This window comes from Hyla sarda, chromosome 7 (assembly GCF_029499605.1).
Source record: "Hyla sarda isolate aHylSar1 chromosome 7, aHylSar1.hap1, whole genome shotgun sequence".
In the NCBI taxonomy this organism is placed as follows: domain Eukaryota; kingdom Metazoa; phylum Chordata; class Amphibia; order Anura; family Hylidae; genus Hyla; species Hyla sarda.
Genome location: NC_079195.1, coordinates 86,008,796 through 86,034,386, shown reverse-complemented (window position 1 = coordinate 86,034,386; position 25,591 = coordinate 86,008,796). Strand labels below are relative to the sequence as shown.

Here is a 25,591-nt window from a genome sequence, read left to right as displayed (position 1 = left end):
AGCAGGTAAAGGTCCTCTCACAGTCCTCTCAGCTAATAGAGACTGCGGTGGTCTCGTCCAGCAGCCGGGAAATTTTTTTTTTTTTCACTTTTTTTGACAACGCAATGAACTTTATAAGGGATTAATGCCAGGCATCACCGTGATTAGCCACAGTTCGAGCTCCTGAGTGCACGTCACAGAAGGTGAGCGGGACAAGACATGTACTCTTTTGGTCTTTCAGAGGTCAAATCAAAGCGTTTAATAAAGTTCAGGAAAGGTTTTTTGTAGGAAGACAAACGGAAGAACAAGGGGGCACAATCTGATGTTAGTGGAAGGAAAAATCAGAAGCAACGCTACAAATTATTATTTTACTAAAAAGTTAGTAAATGCTTGCAAAAAGTTCCAGCAGATGTGGGTGGTACATCACAAAGTGAATTTAAACATGTCTTTAATAATATATATCCTAAGATAAAAATAAGAATAAATATAAGGGCAGAATGGATGGACCAGTGATTTTTTTTGTAGGCAATCTTTTATGGTTCTAATAACTATGTTCCTGTTTGAACAACTTTATTATGAATTAATAACACAAGCAAATAAGAAAAAAAAACACATGTCTGGAGATTAGCAGTTCACTGTTCACTGAAGCATTAAGTTACTGCTTCCCATACAAGTCTATGGAGAGAGGGAGTAGAAGAGGGAGATGAGGGGAGCTGGTAGTGATTATTAGATATTTTCTCAGTGCTGATTTTTACAGCATAGACTGCTCAGATGCTCTCTAATGACCTCCAGGCTGCTGCCTCTTAGATTGTGCTATAAAGAAACAAAAGAGCAGGTTCCCCTCTCCTGTGTGGGGAGTACATGAGAGACATCACATAGCAGTGGTCTTTACACTCTGGACCTTTAGATGTTGCAAAACTACAACTTCCAGCATGCCCAGAGTCTGCTGGGAGTTGTAGTTTTGCAACATCTCGTGTTCCACAGTCTTGATACTGTCATAGAGGCTCGTCTACATCCACTAGCTCAGGGATCACTGAAAACTAGAGATAAATCCTGCAGAGGGGACAACTGATATATCAGAACCAATTGGCACCCTACGATTAAATCACAGGTGTGGAGTTCAGGGACAGGAAAGGACCAGCATCTGTTAACTTACCAATGTTGGGGTGCTATAGACTGCAGCATCTATGGAAATATATAGCTGCCTTTAAAAGTAACCCGGAAGCAAACAGCTGCCCACAAGGTTTTATATTTTATGTAATAAATGGGAAGAGTGAAGGGGGTTTAATATTCTTCAACTTTTTATAAAAAATAATCACTGATTTTATTACAAGACTGGAGGCTACCATAATGCTAATCTTCTTTACGACTCATATATAGCAGCAAGGTAAAACGTTACAGATAAATAGAAAAAAAAATGAATATGCAAATAGGTACATCAGGTAGCCAATCAGAGGCTAGTACAGGTGACAAGAGGTGTGTGCAGGTGACATTCTTCCTCTTTACTGCTCTGCGCTGCAGATAAGTTCATTCAATTTTGCTCACACATATATACTGTATATTGTGCTATTTCCCCCCCCCCTCCTTTCTTTTGTAATAAATTTGCTATTTTTTTTTATCATCATCATCCAATTTCCCTAAACTCATTTGTCTTATTTACTTATTCTTTCTTTTCACCCCTAATTCATATATATTTAGTTGCCATTTTTTTAACGTATATATCTCCCATTCTGTGTTTATTTGAAACCCCTTACATTACTCCTATTCTTTCCTACCGGCCAATGTAGCGATTTTCTATCTGCGTCATTCGCCACCATTACAGTTTCTTCCCCTTTGCTTGTCTCAGAGGCAGTTGCTGGTCTCGCGATATCATGCGCCGGCTGATTTTCAACCATTGACGCGTCTATCTTCTTTGTGACAGGAGTTCTTCCTGTCAGCCCTTCACTGTGTGCACTCAGTTCACCATCCTGTCTTCCCCTTTAGTGATAATATACTGTTTTAACACTAGATTATCTTTTTATTGCAGCCTGTATTTTATTCCTTATCCTGTAACGCCATCTAGTGGCTATTTCAGAGGATTTCACAAATCTATTTTATGGCTATATATTTTTACCTCCATAATATATTGTGTGTATATATAATTTAACCTATACATATATTTTCTCTCTTGCCATTTTATCTATATACTCTAACACATTGGCCAATGAAGATTTTACAAAAATGCCTGAGGCTCCTACTTTTGAAATTTTAGATAAAAAGCTCATTCAAAATATATATGGTAGACCAATCTGTACGTTCTGCCATGTTTACCATCCCAGATATTGTAGCACAATCTGTTACGGTACTCTTGCTATGGCCCGCAATAACCCTCAAATACCCCCCAAAAGCCAGACCTTCTACCCAGTCAAACCAATTTTGGTCCGCTGAGGAATCCACCTCTAAAATGGCTAAAGGTTGGGTAAATCTGGCCTCCCAAAAACAACCCATTATTTCTACCAGTCCTTCTAAACAATCTCATTTAAAAAAACTAAACTGTTAAGGACCAGGTACCTCATGTCGCTTTTTCAAAAAGCAAAAATGTTGATACCCATGTATCTCATCCCATACCCTCTACCCAGGAGGAAATAAATGATGTACAGGTAAATAGAGTCCCTCACAGAGTTAAACTTCACTCCTATGATACTTCCCTTGATCAATCCTGTTCTGAGGACTGGGAAACCTCTGATGACATCTCCGAATAGGAGGAAATCTTAATTATTCCTGAGGACTCAAAATCTGTTACAGACAGTTCAGGTTTACCGTATTTTGACCCAGGATTCATTAAGCATCCCTGTTCTGGGGTGTGGATACACCATCCACATGTTTCTCAGTATTTGGGCTTATGGTTAAAAAAAAAAACCTTGGATAAAGTCTACTCGCAATAAACTGCGAGCGGAATGCCCCAGCTCCACCCTTCCCCACAAAATGTCCGCTACGCCTGAAATTGACCCCTCCCTGGACAAATATGAATAAGTCTGGAAAGAACCCAAAAAAAGGGGTTGATTGTTCTTTCCATACTATTAAAGATCGTTTTCTTGATCTTCTTGGCCTACTTACCAAGATCTTAGATCTATCCGAGGAGGCTACTGCTTCTGGTAATCCCGTAGATCTTAATATTTTGAAGGGTTGGGCTCAACTGGCCTTATGAATTTTTGGTGTAGTCAATGCTTCTATCTGCACGGAACACAAACGTTTCATCCTTATGAAGCTCGACACGCAGTTGATTCCTCTGGCTTCATTCAAACCAGAATCTCCCACTGATGGACTACTTTTTGGTGATACTTTCATCAAGGAAATTTATAAATATGTATCACTATTCTCCTCTCTAGATAAGGCCCAAACATCCCTAAGAAAAGTGTTTCAGACACGTGTTTTTCCTGGGCTGGGAAAAGAAGTGGTAAATTTCCCAGCTGTCAATTTCAACAAGGACAATTTGTCCGTGCCTCACAAAAGCCAGATAGATTCCCAATCCCTTCTACCCCATAACAGCCGAATCCTTTCTTCCCCACAAGAGGAAGGCCTTGGAAGGCCAGAGGACCACACGGCTATCCAAGATCCAGTATTCATCTAATGTCTTTTCACATTCCATTAGAAGGAAGGATAGCACATTTTTTTCCATACCTGGGCTATGATTACATCAGACTCTTGGATCCTGTATTAGGATACCAAATAGAATTTACTTGTCTTCCATCTCAACCTCTGATACCTCAACGAATTCACTTCTCAGAAGCAGACAAATCTCTCAGAGTCAGAAATCAAGGAACTATGTTCCAAAAATGCAATCATTCAAGTACCCCTTCATGCTCCGGGGTTTCTAAGCAACCTCTTCCTTGTGAAGAAAAGATGGCGGTCACAGACTTGTCATACATTTAAAAATACTGAACAATTATGTGCTTTATCAGCACTTCAAGATGGAAGGCATCCATTTGTTGAGAGATCTTTTCTTACCAAACGATTGGCTAGCCAAAATAGAACTCAAAGATGCTTACATCTTGGTACCTATGAATCATATGTCTCAAACATACCTCCAATTTTTATGGAAGGATCAGAAATGGCAATTTACCAGCCTACCTTTTGGCCTATCATCAGCCCCATGGTGCTTCACGAAGTTATTAAAACCAGGGGTAACTGTATTGAGAGCTCGGGGTGTTCGTCTCATAATTTATCTGGACGACATCCTTATCATGGCTCAATCTTTGAATTGAATTCATCTTCACATTCAGTGGACATTCTCTCTCCTACCTAGTATGGGTTTCATGGTCAACATGGAGAAGTCTGTACTTAACCCTCAAAAGGAGGTAGAGTTCGTGGGTTTCCTAGTGAATACTCAGACTACTCTCCTCAGTCTCCCTCCCAGGAGATTGAAAACTATTCGTAAAGAAATCCATTCAATCCTGAACAATATTCGTTCCATTGCTCGAATAGTGGGTCTTCTTTCAGCCTCTGTTCAAGCGATTTTCCCAGCTCCTCCACACTACAGAGCTCTTCAACATCTGAAAGCTCAACATCTGAGGAATGGTCTGGGATATTCGGAAGAAATAGCCCTAACTTCAGATACCAAAGAGGAACAGTACCACTCATTTAGTTGATTCGGCTAATGATGGGCTACTCTGTCTTGATGCCCATGAGAACAGAATTTCTGGTGGCCAAGACTGATCCTGTCTCTTCAGTTAAGTGTTGTGCCCCTGAGACTTCCTGGGTGTCTTCTGCTTTATCACTTCTAATTCTATATGATTGCACCCAAAAGTCACAGCCTAACCATTACTGCTGTAATAACAGCTGTCATCTAGCTCTGCAAGATCTCTGATGCCTTTCTAAGGCTGTATGAAGAACTGGTATTTCTCCCTGCAGGCATTAATGTTCTATAGTTTGTTTGTTTTTATCGTTGTTTGAAGTGCCACTTTTTTTTTTTTTTTTTTTTTTTAACAAAGAAAAAGAAGCAAAAAGAAAAAACTATGAATAAATGTACCTACAGTGTTTTCCTGCCTATTTGGTGCTTTTGCTAGGCTCTGCTGCCATCTAATGTCCTTTTTGGTAATGGTTTCCTTTTTGCTATATTTTACTTCTCTTCATGTACTGTGATTCATTTCTGACTGTTTTGTCCTTGTTGGGTTTTGACTACCCTGGATCTCATACGGTTCTTCATGCAAAATGGTTACTAATGTCACTTTTATTAGCTGCAATGTGAGGGAATTGGGCGATCCTCATAAGCAACGGATTGTCTGCACCCTCACTTATCGGCTGTGATTTGTCTGCAGAAAACTACTGACTGACTACTGACAAAATGCACTTGCTACACAAGGCTTGGGATGGAGCCAGCTATCGCTCATCACATACTGGCACTTGGGGAGGGAGTGTACTTGTGCATAGATCTATCCTGTACGAATGTCTGGTGTTTCGTGTGGACGCGGAGGGCAGATAGTTATTTTGGACTGTCACTTTTATTCTGTTGAATATAGTCTTATTGCTGTGTATATGCCCCCACTATACTCTGCTTTGGTTAATTGCGATATGTTGTGTGCGGACCAGTTCCCAGTAGCTCCTTTGCTGTTATTGGGGGATTTTAATATTACTCCTCATCCTTATTGGGATAATTGTGGTGCTTCTATTGCTCTACAGGATGGGGAGGGCTCTACGGTTGGGGATTTGCTGTCAGAATTGGGTCCCTGATCTGTGGAGTCCATAATCCTGGAGAAAAGCAATTTTTGTGCTATTCTCACTCTCATAAAGCACTCTCTCCTATTGATTTGGCTTTGGCTTCTGGATAGACACTGAGGGGGCCCTGCTCTAGTACCTTATCAGACTACTCTTTCCTGGTGCTTAGTTGGCGCATAATGCTCTAACTTAGCACCTTATTGAACTGGCTAAGACCAAGCACTCCTTTAACAACTAAAATATTACAATGTGGGGAAAAGGCGGGAGATGTTTTGGCCTTGACGGCTAATCCTCAGGATGGTCCTTCCACTATTGCAGTCATCAGGTCCCCTAGGGGTCAAGTGGTTTATGATACTGAGGATATTTTGTTGGTCTTCCAGTATTTTTACAGGGCTTTATATTCTCCTTATGTCTTTTATCCTCCAAAACAGTTACCAGCCTATTTGGATGGGCTTACATTGCCTAAAGTGTCTGAGGTGGATAAGACTTATGTAGATAGTCTTTTGATCTGGAGGAGTTGGTAGTAGAGGTGCAATCCATGGCTAAAAGCATGGCCCGGGAGTCAGACTGGGCCTTGAAGACCCATAGGTTTAGAACTGCAGGGGTTGGGTGTCCCACTCTTCTCCTAATGCATAAAGTGTGCTGGAAAATTTGGGGCCTTCAGGAACTCTCTGGTGCCACTCAATTTTCTTCTATATGGGATCCTTCATGGCTTCCCAACTTATTTTTTTTCTTTCTGGGTTTTGGGATAGGCAGAAAGTGGGCCTTTGGAGGGAATCACACCTTCGTCTTATGTATATGAGTTTTGATCAACTAAGATCGGTTTACTCTTCCACAACTTGTTTCAATTTATTTACCATTACGTCATGCTCACCAAGCTGACCCGAGTCTGTAGAGGTCACAAACTCACAGAATTTTGTGTTGGCTCAGATAGCTACAGTCTTTTCCTCCGTTGGAGTCATTTGGGCATTATACTTCTCTTTGATTATTAGTTCATGTAAACACCTAAAGAACAGTAAGGAGAAGTGGGAAATCTCTAGAAGTCCTATTGAGGATGGCCATTGGTGAGAGATCAACACATTTCTTTGAGTGAGGAACATCGACTTTCCCAACTTTACTTGCTCCATGGGATCTATAAGAAAACTAAATTCCTGTTTGATATAGGGACTGACTAAATGCTCTCGTTGTACGTATGATGTGGTTTTGTACTGCCCTGAAGTTCTATTAGAAGGGGTCTTATCATTTCATGGGTGTATCAGGTCTCTATAGATCTGTCCCAATTGGTTTGTGTAATGAGATGAATGTAAAAGATCCCCATAAAGTGAATTTGTTGCATTGGCTGGATGGGACCCCACCAATAACTACTTAATTTATAGCGAAAATTAAATGGCTGGTTAATAAAGAGAAAGGTGTCTACCAGTAATATAATGCCCAACACAAATTTGAGAATTTTTTTGGGGGAGGCTGAATGACTTGGGACTGCAAGCAGCCATGACAATCCATCAGCACACCATGATTTAGTCACAGGACAGAGGTGACAGCAGCCCCCTCCCTCTGTCTAACCTCTTAAATGTCATGGTTGCTATTGAAACACCAATCCCAGCCAGTGTCAGCTGTAGGCAAGCATTATTCATTTCGCTCCATCCACCAGATCTTATCTACTTTTGAACATCAATATAAATAAATTCTTGATCTAGCCCTTGGCTATAAACTGGCTGACTCACTTCCACTGGTTTATGAAATAGGACATCAGATAAAAGTGGATTGTGCAATTTGATAAGCACCAAAGGAGTAATCTTTATCGCCTGAAAATGCCAAGAAAACAAATATTCAAGGACAAAAAGAACAAATGTCACAGACAATCATCTGGTTCATTCATCATGTGACTGATTTATCACCGCTCTTGAAGGTCTATGGCATTGTTTCCCAATCAGGGTGGCCTCAAGCTGTTGCAAAACTACAACTACCAGCATGCCCGGACAGCCAACGGCTGTCCGGGCATGCTGGGAGTTGTAGTTTTGCAACAGCTGTAGGCACCCTGGTTGGGAAACACTGGTCTATGGCATTAACAGATCCAAATAAAAGACTACACATGCGTCTAACACATAAAAGTAGACTGTTAAATAAAACCTTAGTAATAATACCATGGCGACATATGCAAAAGTCATAATTCTAATTAAAATTAAAGGTAAGCCAGGTGTTACATCCAGATTACAGTTCTATATCGGCAAATACTTTGCATTATTTATTTTACACTGATTACAACCGAGTTGTCATTGGAAACAGTTGAGAAGTATCTAATTTGACACCAGGTTTGACTGGCCCACCAGGCAAAGGGTGAACCAGGGCGGACTCCTGGGCTACTGTGCGCCTCACTCTTGTAAGCTTTCCGTGTCTCTGTGGCTCAAAGCCATTTTGTATTGGCTCTTTATTCCTACAGCTACTGGCTAGTGTTGGGTCAGAGGATGGGCGAGGGAACAGTCTACAGAGCTGAAACAGCCTGTTATTACTAGGAAGCGGTTTCTGCAGGACTTCTATTACATTCTGCTATAGGTAGTGTGTAAGAGGCGATGAGGAAGAGCAAAAACGAACCCCGATACATACTGAAGGTACAGTATTAGTCTATTTAGTAAATCACATAGCAGTAAGTGATCACATGGTAAAGAGTAGAACATAAAAAAAGTCATCAAACCTAAACAAAAATTCAAAAACAGCTGTAAAAAAAAAAAAAAATAAAATAAAAAGAGTAAAAAAGCTACTTACGTTGTAGCTGCGCAGCTCGCAGTTGCTTCTTTAGTCTTTCTACTTCATTCTTAAGGAAACGTATGTGTCTCATCATGTTTTCTGGGGAATCTATCTCCATTGATATGTCGCGAGGTGAAGGTGGAGCAGACACTGGTTGGTCTAATTTTTCCTGCAAAATTCTAGAGACACAAAATACAGCTATAAGGCATAAAAAAAGAATGAGGGGAGCTTAATTTTAGAGTTATTAGTTGACAGGAAACAAAGATGCATTAAAATGGATGCACAATACTTACGCCACATTTACACTATTGCCGCCGTGGCACAGATACAATTTCTAACGCTTAAAGGGGTATTCCAGGAATTTTTTTTATTTGACTATCCTACAGGGGCTGGAAAGTTAGTGTAGTTAATAATATAGGGGGAGATTTATCAAAACCCATGCAAAGGAAAAGTTGCCCATCAGCTCGCTTCTTTCATTTCTAACAAGGCCTCTGCACAATGAAAGAAGCGATCTGATTGGTTGCTATGGGCAACTGGGCAACTTTTCCTCTGGACAGGTTTTGATAAATCTCCCCCATAGTGTCTGTACCTGTGTGTGATGGTTTTATCACAATTCTTATGTGATTTTCACTCCAATATAAATTTTTAACAGCATACAAAATGACTGTTGTCTCAGATTTTTCCCAGGTTGCAATGCCGCCGAGACCTGACTCACTAGTCAGCTGATGACAGGGAGCCTGTCTGCTTCAATGGGGGGAGGGATCGCTTGGTGGGAGAGAGATCAATCTGAAACTAATGCAACAGCTGTAGGCACCCTGATTGAAAACCACAGGTCTTTTGAATGGATGCAGCTCATTTATGTTTCAATGGGTGGGGTGGCTGATGTGTGGGATGGAGGAAAATGGAATTATGGGATTTATAGTAGTAAAATAAAAATAAAAGAAACCTGAAACAGGAAATACCAGTTCACAAAAAGCTATCCAGTGTGTTATGGTAATCTCACAACATAGCCATTTAGCCCCAAGACAAGCACAGATCCTTCCTAAGCATGTCCATTACTGTCTGCCAGGTACGTACTAAAATCACCTTATGGTGGATAACACCTTTAATTGGCTACAATTGTATCCGTGCATGGACAAAAACAGGACAGGCACGGATGCATTTACTACCATGGTCCACACAGACCTGATCATAGTCAGTCAGTGGTTATGATTGGGTTATTTTACGAGCGCCTGCGACTTTGGAATAAAAAACATGGTTGACCACAATTTTCATTATGAATCCAAAGTCAAAGGGAATAGGAAAATGACCCAATTGTAGTCATTGACTATGATGTGGTCCGTACAGGCCATAGTTATGAATGTGTACGCGCCGATACGATTGCAGTTAATTAGAGCTATAGAAATCGTATTTGTGCCACGGAGGCATTAATCATTATGGGGGGTATTTATTCATTTTGCCTGTTGAAAGTTTCTCTTTACCCTTTTTTTTCACTTTGGTTTTTGTGGACATGCACCAAATTTATCATTTGGTGCACGTTGTTAGTAATTTTGGCGCAAATGTTGAAATCAGCTGTTCACAGCGCCATTTACACAGAATTTACCACCACAGAGGACGCGTATTTTACCCTGTAGAGCAGCCATTTTGGAGTCTCTACTGCAGTATATCAGCAAGCGACATGAGTTATTTTCTTTTGTGGAGTTTATAGCCACCATGTGAAATGGATTTTATTTTTAACTTGAGGGGTTTTTTTTTTCTGAACCTGTGTGGCCATTTCCAATGCTGGCTCAACAGAGGGTGAAGGTTCCTCAGCGGCAACTATGTCGCAGGATGGTATTGCGCAGCCCCGGAGGTGTAGCAGCTTTCACAAAAAAATGTTTTTATGTATTTTGACGCCTTTACATTTTCTGACATTGCTATGTGTGTTTTCCATGTACAAAATTTCTTGGCTGTGAATTGCGCAAAAAAAACAAAACACTAAAAGGCGCAAAATTGCATCAAAGATCGATTGGCGCAAATGATGAATTACTGACCAAAGTAAAAATCACACACAGGTCGGCTCATTGAAATTAATTACATACGGGCGGCATATGACAGGGATACGGGAGCGCCCGGTTTTAGCTCCCCCCAGCCGTATGCGGTCCTGTTTGGCTGAAAACGTGATGTGAACCCAGCCTCAGTGACCTCAGCTTTAGTTTCAAGCAGTCTGACATTTCTTACCTACAGTAAAACAGTAAGTAGCTACATCTAGACTACATCAGAAAGTCTAAAGTAATAACACAAGCCAAGAAGTCATCAGCAGCTACAAGACAGCATTTGCATAAAAAAGCCAACCTTTTCTCTGCTTCAAGTTTGTCCATCCTCTTCCAGAGACGATTAACTAGTGCTTCTTGTTCTTGTTCAAGGGTGTTTTCAAGGTCAATCTTTTCACGTCTTAGCTGAGTGCATAAAAATATTTATGTTAGAAAATGAACATATGCAGAGCTGTTGAGAACGGGGCACAATATGATCGACCCTACATCCATAACAATGTGCAATAAATCTGGAAATAATTACATTCTCCTAGTTACCTGACTAAAGGTGTGGTTGGTTGCAACTAGGAATGCATTGAATATTCAGTAACCGAAAATTTTCAACCCAAAATGGTGCCATTGGCATTCTGCCGATGGGAAATATGTGCCGAAAATGGGTGTGGCTTTAGTAGGGGTGTGGTTTGCGTACGAAGCCCAGCAGCCTCGCATGTATCCTGTCTCCTCTCTATGTAACTGCCAGCAAAAATAAATTATGGCCATCCATATAGCATTGATCTGCAACATATGACTAGTGTATAACCACAACTCCCAGTATGCCGATACACAGCGGAAGGTACTCTGAATCTCCGCTCACCGAATTCAACGAGCGTAGATCCAGCCTGGCAGCCGCCGGCGGCGGTAGGACCCCGCAGCACTGCGCTGTCACCATTGAGGGCTATACACTTCTCGCGGAATTCCGTAAGAGAATGAACATGTTCATTCTCTGTGCAGAACAATTTCAGCGGCAGAATTTTTCCGCTGTTGAAATTGTTCAGTGTAAATGGGTCTCGTGGAAACCCATTCACACTGTTGCAAAAGTTCACCGCGCATAATTCCACTAGCGGAATTCTGGGTGCGGAATTCGGCGGGAATGGCGTAGTGTGAATGCACCCTTATAGTTCTGGACCAGCTACAATGCTACTGCTTGCAGATCATTGCTTAGTCCAGTGTCTCCCAACCAGGATTCCTCCAGCTGTTGCGAAACTACAACTTCCAGCATGCCCGAACAGCCAACGGCAGTCCAGGAATGCTGGGACTATAAGATTTGCAAAAGCTGGAGGCACCCTGGTTGGGAAACAATGGCTTTGTATATAGTACAGCTAACCCAGGCAAACTTCTATAACTCACGTCTCAGGTTTACTGCAGCACTCCCCTCCTCTGAACACCCCCATAGTGTCCCCTCCTCTGAACCCCCCCATAGTGTCCCCTCCTCTGAACCCCCCCATAGTGTCCCCTCCTCTGAACCCCCCCATAGGGTCCCCTCCTCTGAACCCCCCCATAGGGTCCCCTCCTCTGAACCCCCCCATAGGGTCCCCTCCTCTGTGAACACCCCCATAGAGTCCCCTCCTCTGTGAACACCCCCATAGAGTCCCCTCCTCTGTGAACACCCCCATAGAGTCCCCTCCTCTGTGAACACCCCCATAGTGTCCCCTCCTCTGTGAACACCCCCATAGTGTCCCCTCCTCTGTGAACACCCCCATAGTGTCCCCTCCTCTGTGAACACCCCCATAGTGTCCCCTCCTCTGTGAACACCCCCATAGTGTCCCCTCCTCTGTGAACACCCCCATAGTGTCTTCTCTGATTCCAGCAGTGGTGGCAGGATTGCAGCTGTGTACTACAGATGTAGTCTCTCTCCTCCCCCCCCCCCCCCCCCCGCCCGCCCACTGATCACATAGGCAGATTTGAGGTGCCTTTGCAATCACCTTGATGTAATATATCAAGTATGCCAACTACCAAGATCTCAACTTACTATTATGTAAAGTAGATAAGAGCTATTTTCTCTGCCAAAAAGACAGAAAATTCTGGGACTACAAACTTATGATTTTTTGACTCCCGGCAATATCTAATGGACAGTGTTTTTTTCTACTTGTCAAGGGACTCATAATATGCACCTGTTTAAGGCGAGCTTTCTGGACTATAACTTGTCTTGTAACATGTAACGCCCCGACGTCCACACTATCATCAATTTATAGGTAATGCAACTTTAACACTGCTTAAAGGAGTACTCCGGTGCACACTTTTTTCATGTTATCCCGTCCGGGCTGCAAAATAAAAGAAAACGCACTTTATCTTACCTGCCAACGAGCCCCCGGAGCTCCGGTACAGTCCGGTACAGGTGTTCGGCTGTATTCTTCTTACTTACTGTTAGCCCAGCACGTCACACGGAGCTTCAGCCTATCACTGGCCGCAGCGATGTCCCGCCTCGGCCAGTGATAGGCTGAAGCTCCGTGTGACGTGCCGGGCTAACCGGAAGTAAGAAGAATACAGCCCGGGGACCGAACACCTGTACCGGAGCTCCGGGGGCTCGTTGGCAGGTAAGATAAAGTGCGTTTTCTTTTATTTTGCAGCCCGGACGGGATAACATGAAAAAAGTGTGCACCGGAGTACTCCTTTAACCTGTGTTTGCCACTCTTTTGGGCTCTATGTCGCTAGTATTCTATCAAGAAGAAAAAAGTTATGCCAGCGTATACCAAGGTCGGCCCATTGACATTCATGGACCAAACAGTCTAAGGGTACGTTCACATGTACAGGATCCTGCGCAGATTGGATGCGCAGGATTTGTAACTGCCGATTAGAAGCTGTGCTCAGTCATTTAGTTTACATTGAAATCTGCAGCATCAAATCTGCGGACGTGTGAACGTACCCTAATAGTGACTGTGTTTGGACAATTCAGTCAGCAGACCGGGCTTTTAAAGGGGTACTACGGCAAAAAAACACATTATCCTGTATCCAAAGGATAGATGTCTAATCTCAGGGGGTCCCGCCGCAATCTCCGGCGCGGCACCCCAGTCATCCGCTCCATGCCGGATGACTGGGAACTACAGTCGCCACACCCCCTCCATTCATGTCTATGGGAGGAGGCGTGACTGTTATGTACTAGCCGTCGCCCCCTTGCATAGACATGAATTGAGGGGGCGTGGCGTGACATCACAAACACAGAAGCTCCAAGCTTCCATGTTCTGGACGCCACCGCTCCCGGCCCGGAGATTGCAGGGGGTCCTTTGGATAGTGGATTTTTTTCCACCGGAATACCCCTTAAAGTCCCGCAAAACAACAGAGTAAGTCTGGAAAACTGACCAAATGTGGTTACTAGGTAGTGTATATATGTTAGTATACCCTCTTATTCTGGGATTCAGCTGCACACCAGCAACCTAGAACCTGAATGAGTAGTGGACTTAGCATCATCTGTCAGCATATAAAGGATTTACTGTACAAGCTCATTCTGTTATACCATAACTAATGCAGAGGCCTAAGCTGCCCTGAAAACGTGCTGTTTAACACAATTACTTTTATTTAAGATAGTCATCAAAAAAACGGAAGGGCGAGGCTTTTCTTTCACACACAGCTCTCAGTACAGTTAGTCGAAATCCTACAAGCTAGTGCCATCTAGTGGATGCAGATTTTAGTACAATTAACCAAAAGTGAGCAAACAACTGCTGCTTCACTGTGTTGGTTGTGCTTTTCATTTAGGAAGTAAGGAATTTCTGCTCTGATACACTGCATAGATGCACGTGCATAAAACTCATTCAGCAGAACCTTAAAGGGGTATTCCAGGCCAAAACTTTATATATATATATAATATATATATATATATATATATATAATATATATATAATATATATATATATATATATATAATATATATATAATATATATATATATAATATATATATATATATAATATAATATATATATATATATATATATCTATCTATCTCAACTGTCTCCGGAAAGTTAAACAGATTTGTAAATTACTTCTATTAAAAAATCTTAATCCTTCCAATAGTTATTAGCTTCTTTATTAGCTTCTGAAGTTGAGTTGTTGTTTTCTGTCTAACTGCTCTCTGATGACTCACGTCCCGGGAGCTGTGCAGTTCCTATGGGGATATTCTCCCATCATGCACAGCTCCTGGGACGTGACATCATCATTGAGCAGTTAGACAGAAAATTTCAGAAGCTAATAACTATTGGAAGGATTAAGATTTTTTTAAAAAAAAACTACTTGTCCAAGGGACTAAAGCGGAACAAAATCTACTTGTCCCTCAAGAAAATCCACTTGTCCTGGCAGATAAAATAATTTTCACCAAAATTGTCTGATCCCCCCCCCCCCCCCCACTAGACCACCAGGGATGGATATAAGATCCCTTTAGACACTGCTGACAGCGGTGATCTAATGGTTAATAGGCGATCGCAGCATGCCAGGGTATTAGCGGGGGGAGAGCTGTAGCTCCTCTTACACCCGAGCCCAGAGAAGTCTAGATGTAACTTTTTGATCACCTTATAAAAAATTTCTAATATGAAGTGACCAAAAATGAACAATTCTGGACTATTATTTACATTTACACCGTTCCCCGTACGGTTTAATTAACATCATATTTTAATAGTCTGGACATTTCCACATGCAGCGATACCACTTATGTTTATTTTTGTACATTATTTTTATTTAAAGACAATTGGAAACTTTTATTAGGAAAGGGGCTTATTCACATGTATACGCACTTTTTAAAATATTTTAATCACTATTTTTCAGTCTCAATAGGGACTTATGTGTTACTGGGGGGGGGGGGGGGGTTCTGCTTCTCCAGTTTATGTGCTGCATTTTGTGTCAGAAAATGCTGGAAGTTGCATTTAGTTACTAGATAACTACAACACCCAGCATGCCCTGATACAGTCTATGGTTGTGTGGGTGTTGCAGCATGTTGCACTGTATAGTAGTACAGTTAAGGTTATTGTGTAACATGCTGGGAGTTGTAGTTTTGGTTTGTGTCAGCTGCAGAGCCATAGGCTGTGTCAAGGAATACTGGGAATTACAGTTAGTAACTACAACACCCAGCATGCCCTGATGCAGCCTATGGCTCTGCAGCTGACCCGAACCAAAACTACAACTCCCAGCATGTTACACTTTATAGTTCTACAGTTTAGGTTATGGTCCAACATGCTGGGAGTTGTAGTTTTGGTTCGGGCGTGTTTGTGTGCATCCGTGGGGCTCTTGGTCGTCGGGTGAGTATGAAGGGGGTGGGATTCTGGGAGTGCAATTTAGTGCGGGGGCCACTAAAAATAAATAAAATTAGATGGCACAACTGCCCTAATGCCCGTCTGCTCCTATACAAAACATTTATGCATACACATATCATACATGCACCAGCCACTGCCCCCATATACATACACACCCCCCCCCGCCACTGCCCCCCCCACATCATACATTACATACACACATACACTCACACCATACATATACACCATACATATGCACACATCATACACCCGCCACTGCCCCCCCCACATCATACATTACATACACACATACACTCACACCATACATATACACCATACATATGCACACATCATACATACACCTGCCACTGCCCCCCCCCCCACATCATACATCACATACACATCACACTTAGACATCATACACACATTATACATTACATACACATCACACACAGACAGACATCATACATACATACATTACATACACATCACACAGACAGACATCATACACACATACATTACATACACATCACACACAGACAGACATCATACATACATACATTACATACACATCACACAGACATCATACACACATACATTACATACACATCACACATAGACATCATACACACATTATCCATTACATACACATCTCACACAGACATTATACACACATTATCCATTACATACACATCACACTTAGACATCATACACACATTATACATTACATACACATCACACACAGACAGACATCATACATACATACATTCCATACACATCACACACAGACAGACATCATACATACATACATTCCATACACATCACACACAGACAGACATCATACATACATACATTACATACACATCACACATAGACATCATACACACATTATACATTACAGACACATCACACAGACATTATACACACATTATCCATTACATACACATCACACTTAGACATCATACACACATTATACATTACATACACATCACACACAGACAGACATCATACATACATACATTCCATACACATCACACACAGACAGACATCATACATACATACATTACATACACATCACACATAGACATCATACACACATTATACATTACAGACACATCACACAGACATTATACACACATTATACATTACATACACATCACACACAGACAGACATCATACATACATACATTCCATACACATCACACACACAGACAGACATCATACATACATACATTACATACACATCACACTTAGACATCATACACACATCATACATTACAGACACATCACACATAGACATCATACACACATACACTCACACCATACATATCCACCAGTGTTTCCCAACCAGGGTGCCTCCAGCTGTTGCAAAACTACAACTCCCAGCATGCCCAGGGCATGCTGGGAGTTGTAGTTTTGCAACAGCTGGAGGCACCCTGGTTGGGAAACACTGATATACACCATCCTCCCCCATCATACATTACATACACACATCACACATACACTCACACCATACATATACAACCACCCTTCCTGTCGCCGCCTGTATTCTCGGTCTCCTCATCTGAGCCAGTCCCGGCCGGTGTGAGGTGAGATTTCCGTCCTCCCCCTCACCCCTCCCCCCTGCTCTGTGTTTTCCCCGTGCAAACTAACAACCTCCCCGTGGTGGATTAGGTCCTTTCTAGACAGAGCCAGGGAGAGGGAGGGGGAGGGATAGAGCTGTGTGCGGGGGATGGAGCTGTCTACATCCTCTCTCTCACCCTGCTGTGTCTTCTGAGCTCAGTCCATCCTCCAGGAGGGGAGGAGGCCGCCGCCCCCTCCATACACTCTGAGGCCGGTGTGAGGTGTAGACTTCCATCCGCTCCTGCACCTCACACCGACATTAAAGAAAAATAAGGGGGAAGTCTGTCTGTCCCTGCCCGATACAGGGCTAAATCTATAAACAATTCACCTGCCCGACACCCAAAACTACTTGTCCCGGGCGTCGGGCTATAGGATTTCCACATCCCTGCAGTGTTCTCCAATCTGTGGCTCTCCAGCTGTTGCAAAAATACAATATGCCGTTTGCTGGTGTCGTTTTGCAGCAGGGGGAGAGGCAAAGGTTGGAAAACACTCATCTATATAGAACAGTGTTTTCCAAACAATATGCCTCCGGCTGTCCGGGCATGGTGGGAGTTGTAGTTTTGCAACAGCTGGAGACACACTGTTGGGAAAACACTGATATAGAGGTAATCACAAATGCAAAAAATAAAATAAAACATTCACCTAGATGGCGCTGGAGTCGCACTAGGCAATTTTTAAGATTCTAAAAAAAAAAATCCATTATTCGGTGTGGCTTATTCAGAACTATAATATGACTGCCCCCAGTCTCACTGCTTTCATGTCTTCTCTCACATTATCTGAAGCATCCTCCAGCCCTGAGATAACATCTGCTGGCCGCTAATCTCCATTCTCACAGGTATCCTCTGTCTTCTTCCAGCCCTTGTTTTACTAGCCATTTTAGCTAGGTGTGCAAAAAGTGTTATTTGATCTGGTGCGTAAGAAGTCCGAGCGTACCTCACCAAAAGCTTTCTGCATGTGGGTGTAACAACTTATAGAGGAAAATAAATGGAGGAGCCTGCAGTCACAGAAATCACCCATGTAAAGCTGGGTTGCACCAGGAATTTCTTCGAGGGTCTCCGTTGCAGAATACAAATAAATCCCCAGAGATCCCACTGTCTTTAATGGGATTTGCCAGTTTTCTGGTGTCCATTTATTTTGCAGGATTTGACTGGACAAAAAAAAAAAAAAAAAAAAAAAAAAACAACACTGCTTGCAAGTTTTTTCCTGCCAAGATCCGGCTAAATAAAGGGACCATGTGACAGAGCTCCCCGAAAAAAGCTCAGATGCAAGTGTGGACCTAGCCTAGATGGCATGTCTAAAAATGTAGTATTTGTAGAAGAGTCTGAACAATGCACAGCAGCAATACAGTGTTGGAGAAAACCGAAAATATCTGGAAAATAGAACAATCAGCACCAAAATATCAAGCCGCATTACACTATGGAACATTTTCCTCAGTATATATTTATATGTGGAATTTGATTTTCATGAAGACAAAAAAAAAAAAAAAAAAAGAAAAAAGGAATAAAACCTGGCATCACCCTGTGCAGAAACTAAAATACAAAAGACAGAAGCGCTCCCGTGTGTGACACCTCCAGCATAAAAAAGTAAAATAAGTGAGCCAAGGATCAACTTGCCTATAACGGTTGTGCAAATTTCAGCACAACACGTATATGCCCTAATTCAAAGGGTTACTTCACTCCCCAGTGTCCGCAAAATTCCATCTAACACCGGAACATTGAGTTCCTGGACGCTGTGTGCAGGCTTTTGTGTTTAGGCCCGCCCCCTCGTAGCGTCACGGCATGCCCCATCAATGAAAGTCTATGGGGCGGGACGTAACAAGGGGGTGGGCATGAAAACGGAAGCCCGCACACAGCTGCACATTCCTCCTCACGCTCACAAAGGAGAATAAAAGATTCCGTAACCACTCCAACCTCCACGGAGGATAAAAGGCGCTGCCAGTAAGGTGACCCAGAAGTGATAATGAAACTTATTTTATTAAAACCTGCTACGCGTTGCGAAACAGGACCGGTTTCACAACGTGTAGCAGGTTTTAATGAAATAAGTTTTATTATCACTTCTGCATCACCTTACTGGCAGCGCCAATTATCCTCCGTGGAGGTTGGAGTGGTATCGAAATCACCCTGAGCAGGACTTATGTTCTCACATTTAAACACTGCAACAACCTCTCGTCATTGTCCATTCTGGGATAGGGGGTGCAGAGATCTCCCTGCTAGACTACTGCACAGGGGTGATGCATCTTAAATGGTATATTCTGGTGGGAAACTTTTTTTTAAATCAACTGGTGCCAGAAAGGTAAACAGATTTGTAAATTACTTCTATATAAAAAAATCTTAATCCTTCCAGTGCTTATCAGCTGCTCTATGCTCCAGATGAAGTTCTTTTCTTTTTGTCTATCCACAGTGCTCTCTGCTGACACCTTTTTCCATGTCAGAACTTTCCAGAGCAGGAACAAATCCCCATAATTTACAAATGTGTTTAACTTTCTGGCACCAGTTGATAAAAAAAAAAATAAATAAATAGTTTTCTACCGAAGTACCCCTTTAAGGCGCAATTGTCACCAATAATATGCATATGAAGCTGCATGCACAGTGCACTAGGGCTTCACAAGCAAATTCTAGGCATACCGTTCTAAATAAATAAGGCTGTTTTATACTTTCCAAAAAACAGCTTTATAATTGAGCCGGGCCAACAGTCAGAGAGGCAGAGCTCTGGGTCCGCACTGCCTCTCTCTCTGTGTAAGCCGCACAGTAGACTGACTGCCAGCGTGCATGAAGCAGAGATACACAGGGCAAACCATCAACTGCGTGACTTAGCCGGCAAGAGACGGTGCAGACCCAGAGCAGAGTGGATCCCGGACTCTGCCTCTCTGACTGTTGGCCTGACTCCCAGAGGGATTAAAAAGTAGTTTTTTGGTAAGTATATTTGTAAAGGTATGCTTAGAATATGCTTGTGGAGCACTAGAGCACTGTGTGTGCAGCTTCACAAGCATATTCTTGGGGACAGTTGCGCTTTCAACATTAAGGTACTTGCTGAAATAGATAACGTACGAGATTAAACAAACATGGCAACTTTCTTCGGTGATCAGTGCCACTCTCACGTCCACTTAATGTTGTAGCTGCTGGGCCAGTGGTATTACCTGTTCTAGTGTTAGCTGTTTGGAGATGGTGTCATTTTCCAGTTTCTTTATTTTCTTCATTAATTTGTTAACTTGAAACTCTTGTTCTTGTTCCAGGTGTTGTTCGAGTTCTGCTTTCTCGTGCTGTAACTAAACATGAATAAAGGATAAAAAAAAAGGAGGAAAATGAGACATGAAAACAATCTACTTTTTAGATATAAGCCTCCATCTTCTGTGTTTGCTGAGTGACTACAGGTTATACTGCCAGAAGGTTAAACGATATGAAGTGTTGGGATATAATATGGAGATATAACACTTCTATTAATAATATTTTTAAAAAAAAAACTTTGTTCTTAGGCTGCATTCACATCTCCTTTTTGTATCCGGCTTCAGAGTAAAAAAACATATGGAACCGTATTGCAAACCGTATGTATAGACATGTAATTGAATACCGTATGCCAAACGTAACATCAGGTTGTGTATGTTTTGCATCATTTACGGTTTTATTCGTTTTTTTTTCCTGTACACAAAACCGTAGTCTACTACAGTTTTATGTCCGGGTGAAAAGCCGGATACAACCAGTCTGTTTTTTTTTTTTTTTTTAAATGGTGGTCAATGGGAACCATGCAGAACCGTATGTGCGTCCAGTTCCATCCAGTTTGCACAATACGGTTTTGCAGAAGTTACTTTAATTACCGTACTTACTTTAATTAAGGACAAACATAAAACCGTATCTTTTTCTTTATTTATTATAATTTTTTTTTCTTAAACGTATTAAACTGTATGCAACCGGACATCCGTTTTCAAACCGTATACGGTTTAAAACCGTACAGAGGTATCTACGGTTGTACACGGTTCGGTCCGGTTTTGAGACATACGTTTTTTTTGTTTTTTTTTTTACAAAAAACCTGATACAGGAACCGTATTGCAAAAACTAGATGTGAATGCAGAATTAGTGAACACATTTTATTTAATATCAGAACAGACTTAATTGTCAAATGGTTCTGCCTTTTCTTTTTGCTTTTAAAACTTGGTGAGCAATCCCATAGGAACACACTAGTCCGAAGCTTCCCCCCCCTATTTTCTCTCCTCTAGCTGGTGTTAAAGGGGAGCTGAAAGGTACCGTCTTTCGTCAGTCCCCAGCGGCTTTGTGCCATCTCAACTCTGTGACCGCCCCCCCCCCCCCACCTGAAGGGTGCAGGCTGAGATGGTGAGACAGGTACTAGGCTTCAATCGCCGCATTCAGGCCACAAAATGTTGTAAAGGGGCAGGCTGTCTGTATCAAATCGGAAGCAGCTCCCAAGGGAAAAGTGGCACAAGTGTAAACAAAACGTTCTTATAAAAGGAGAGAAAAACATATCAGCTATAGAAGCAAAGCTGTCAATCTTAAAACAAGCTGTAAAAGAAAGTCTTTACCTTACTAGTCTGACACAATTACACAGACACGAGAACCCTACAAATGTTCCTTTGGTTAGTACACCCTCTATGCCAGTGTTTACCAACCAGAGTGCCTCCAGCTGTTGCAAAACTACACTCCCAGCATGCCCGGACAGCCAAAGGCTGTCCGGACATGCTGGGAGTCGTAGTTTTGCAACAGCTGGAGGCCCCCTGGTTGGGAAACAATGCTCTATGCAACTTAAGGCATGGTGTGACATCTGCAGGAAGACCTCATACTGATCTCCAATAAAGGTCAAATGTATTATCTGCTCACAATGCTTTTAATCCCTTTAAAACCACAACCTCCATTGCGCCCATGTTTACCCAAACAATGCCATGTATGACAAGTACACTTCTGTAAGGTAACACCACCAGACCATCTGGGAATTATCAGATTCCAGTGAACTCCGCTCCATTGCCAACATATCCCACAGGAGATGGTGACACAATCCTACATCTTCAATCCCCAACAATGATAAACCACCATGTTTTTTTTACCCACAGATGGGCTCAATCGTCTACTCAGGAGGGTTTGGTCTTCAATTATCAAACTGTGTAAGGGTGCGTTCACACGCCCATCTGTTCCCGTTTTTTTTTATCCCCGTTTCCGTTCCGTTCTTGCAGGCTGTAAACTGATTAAAAACTTTTTTTTTTTTAAATCCCATTCATGTCAATGGGATTTTTTTTTTTTACAATCCGCATACATCCGTTTGTACCCGTCTGCACTCATTTCTGTTTTTTTGATGGCAGAAAAAAAAACCCGGAACATGCAGTATTTTTTTCTTCTGTCAAAAAAAACAGAAGAAAAAACAGAGACAATTTAACATGGAAGTCTATGGAAAACGGATGAGCCTTTAATGTCATTCGTTTGCATCCGTTTTTTCAATCCGTTTTCACTTCTGAGCATGCTCAGAACAAAAAAAAATTTGGGGGGTTTATTAACTCAACAATAACTGATTCAAATGGATAACATCTGTTTGCATCCGTTATTGTCCATTGTTATTTATTTATTTTTTTTTAAGTCAGTTTTTATTTTTGACGGGAGAAGAACGGGATGGGTCTAGTCAGCTATGTGAACGCAGCCAAAGAGAAAAACTAGGTAGACTTTTCCACAACAACCAATCACAGCTCAGCTAACGAGCTGTGGTAAAGTGAAAGCTGAGCTGTGATTGGTTGTAGTGGAAAAATCTGCTCAGTTTCCTCTCACACAGAAAAATCTCCCCTAAGAGCTGTTCCCAGGGATAGCACAGCCACAGGCCTAAATATGGCTTGAGAATGACCGTAGAGGACCTATAGATAATGGAAACTGTCTTGTTCAGTCGAAATATGGTGTAAAAAAAGAACTGATACAAGCATGATATTTGTTGACTACACACAAAAACATAGCTGTGATGGGATGACAAGGTGACCCTTTTATTAAAAGGGAAAATTAATGAGAATTATGGACAAAGGATTTTTCAAAGATGCCTCCAACCACTGGGTTGCTCCTCCACCATTCCATAATCCAGGATGTACTTTACCCAAAAATAAGCAATACCCAAGATGTCACTCCCTAAAGCAGACACTAAAGAAACAGACCAGAAAAGGAAGCATTTTTTTTTTAGCATTCATACACAGAATCTGAGAGCACAATCGTGCCGAAAGATTGAGGAGAATGCTCAATGTCCTTTTTTGGAGTACACCATCCAAATAGTCCGGGACAAATCAGAGCGGCAATACCATGGTTTCTCATTCCAACAATGCTGTCCTTAGGGTCTGTTCACATGTACACTATTCTGCGCAGATTTGGTGTGCAGGATTTCAAGCTGTGTTTACAGTGTGATTTCAGTTTACAGTGAAATCTGCAGCAGAAAATCCTGTGCATCAAATCTGCACAGAATACTGTACATGTGAATAGACCATTAATGGGCCCAACTTAAACAACCTTATAGTATATAGTACTGCCCCATTCATATAAATTAAATAAATAAGTCACAACTAACATTCCATTATTTTTATGTACTAGAAGACAACAGGAGTTCTTCATTAGTTCTTCTGGCATCGAGAATGAACATGGAAGAGGTTATCAAGTATTGCACAGGCGTTCACATCTACTTAATGCACAGTTCGGATACAGTAGCTGAAGCTTCCTATTTATGCAGTAAATCCATGGCAACAGATGATCACACTACTGATTTCTATACAAGAACTCAACAAATGCTACTGGAGGGTAACCTAAGACTTCAGAAAATTGCTTTAAACAGTAACAAGGCCTATTGACCATGCAAAGGAGTGAACAGACTAAAGCCTACACCGAGAACCCTTGGCCTACTTTGGAATCTAACTTCACATACATCTTCCAGGCAGCCCTTTCTGAAAAGTCACACGGAACATGTGGAGTCCTTTCTGGGGGGAAATCCCATTAGGCCTTTTAACTCCATATACAATACTAGGAAGATTGTTGCTTAGATCAGTGCTCCCCAACCTTTTTATCACCGCGGACTGGTAAACGTTTGATAATTTTTCCATGGCCCGCTTGTTAATTAAGTAGGTCTCCTTTGTTAAATAGTTAAACATGTCACCTCATTAGCTAGATAGGGCCCCTAAAAAGCAAGTTCCCATATTAAGTCGGTAGCCCCCGCACTTCAGGAAGGTATGTCCCTTTATCACATAGGGTTCCCCTAGTAAATAATGTCCCAGATAGATATGTGCCCCCAGTTGATAGAAAGGATGGGCTCCCCCAGTAGGCGGACAAAGCCCCAGATAGATATGACCCCCATTAGATAGGGCTCCCCCATATGAAGACAGGCCCCCAGATAGATATAACCCCCATCAGGTAGGGCTCCCCCATTTGAAGACAGGCCCCCCAGATAGATATGACCCCCATCAGGTAGGGCTCCCCCATATGAAGACAGGCCCCCAGATAGATATGACCCCCATCAGGTAGGGTTCCCCAGTAGGTAGACATGCCCCCAGATAAATGATAGGGGTCATATGTATCTGGGGACATGTCTACCTACTGGGGAGCCCTACCTGATGATCAGGTAGGGTTTCCTAATAGGTTTATACAGGCCCTCAGATAGATATTACCCCCCGGTATTTAAAAAATTATGCCCCCTAAGAATATAGTTTTGCCCCTGGTGATCGGGCAGGTCCTCATATTAGCCAAGTTTATCTCACTCACTCAGAATTCACACAGGTCCGCTCACACTTACTGTACTTACATCTCCCTGCAGCAGTCTATAACGAGACTTCCTTGCGGGGAAGCACGCGATAGGTGACGTCATCACAGGCGCCGCACGGGATGCCAGCGTCCCGACGTCCTGAGCTGCGTATGCGATGACGTCACGAATCGCACGCATCCCCGCAAGGAAGTCTCGTTATAGACTGCTGCAGGGAGATGTAAGTACAATAACAGTGTGAGCGGACCTGTGTGAATTCTTCAGGCACTTAGTGCTGCACTTCAGGCACTTAGGTTTGCCTTTCGGCCAATCAGGAAGCGGGAGGACCCGCTCCCTGATTGGCCAGGAGGAGGATCAGTGTAACAATAGCAAATTTTCATTCGCTATTGTCACACAATGGGTGGGCTCGGGAGGGCGCAATGCTCTGCGCCTCGGACACCACAGTAAAACTATTTAAAGTTCCTCGGGCGGCCCGGTATCGTTTAATCAACAGGGTAAAAAAATAATAATCAAAAGGCTTTGTGTTGGGGAAGTTTAACTAGAGCTTAAAG

The 25,591-nt window shown here is 42.3% G+C and overlaps 1 protein-coding gene across 1 annotated transcript in view; it reads right to left on the bottom strand.

The window, feature by feature from the left end:
* The window catches only part of CCDC6 (coiled-coil domain containing 6), a 77,829-nt gene that overhangs the window by 8,683 nt on the left and 43,555 nt on the right, over positions 1-25,591 (bottom strand). Inside the window, exons 3-5 of the mRNA XM_056529922.1 lie at positions 20,464-20,592; positions 10,753-10,856; positions 8,437-8,597 (exon numbers count right to left, since the gene is read on the bottom strand). Coding sequence (XP_056385897.1) covers positions 8,437-8,597; positions 10,753-10,856; positions 20,464-20,592 — 394 coding nt within the window. The remainder of the gene's footprint in view (positions 1-8,436; positions 8,598-10,752; positions 10,857-20,463; positions 20,593-25,591) is intronic.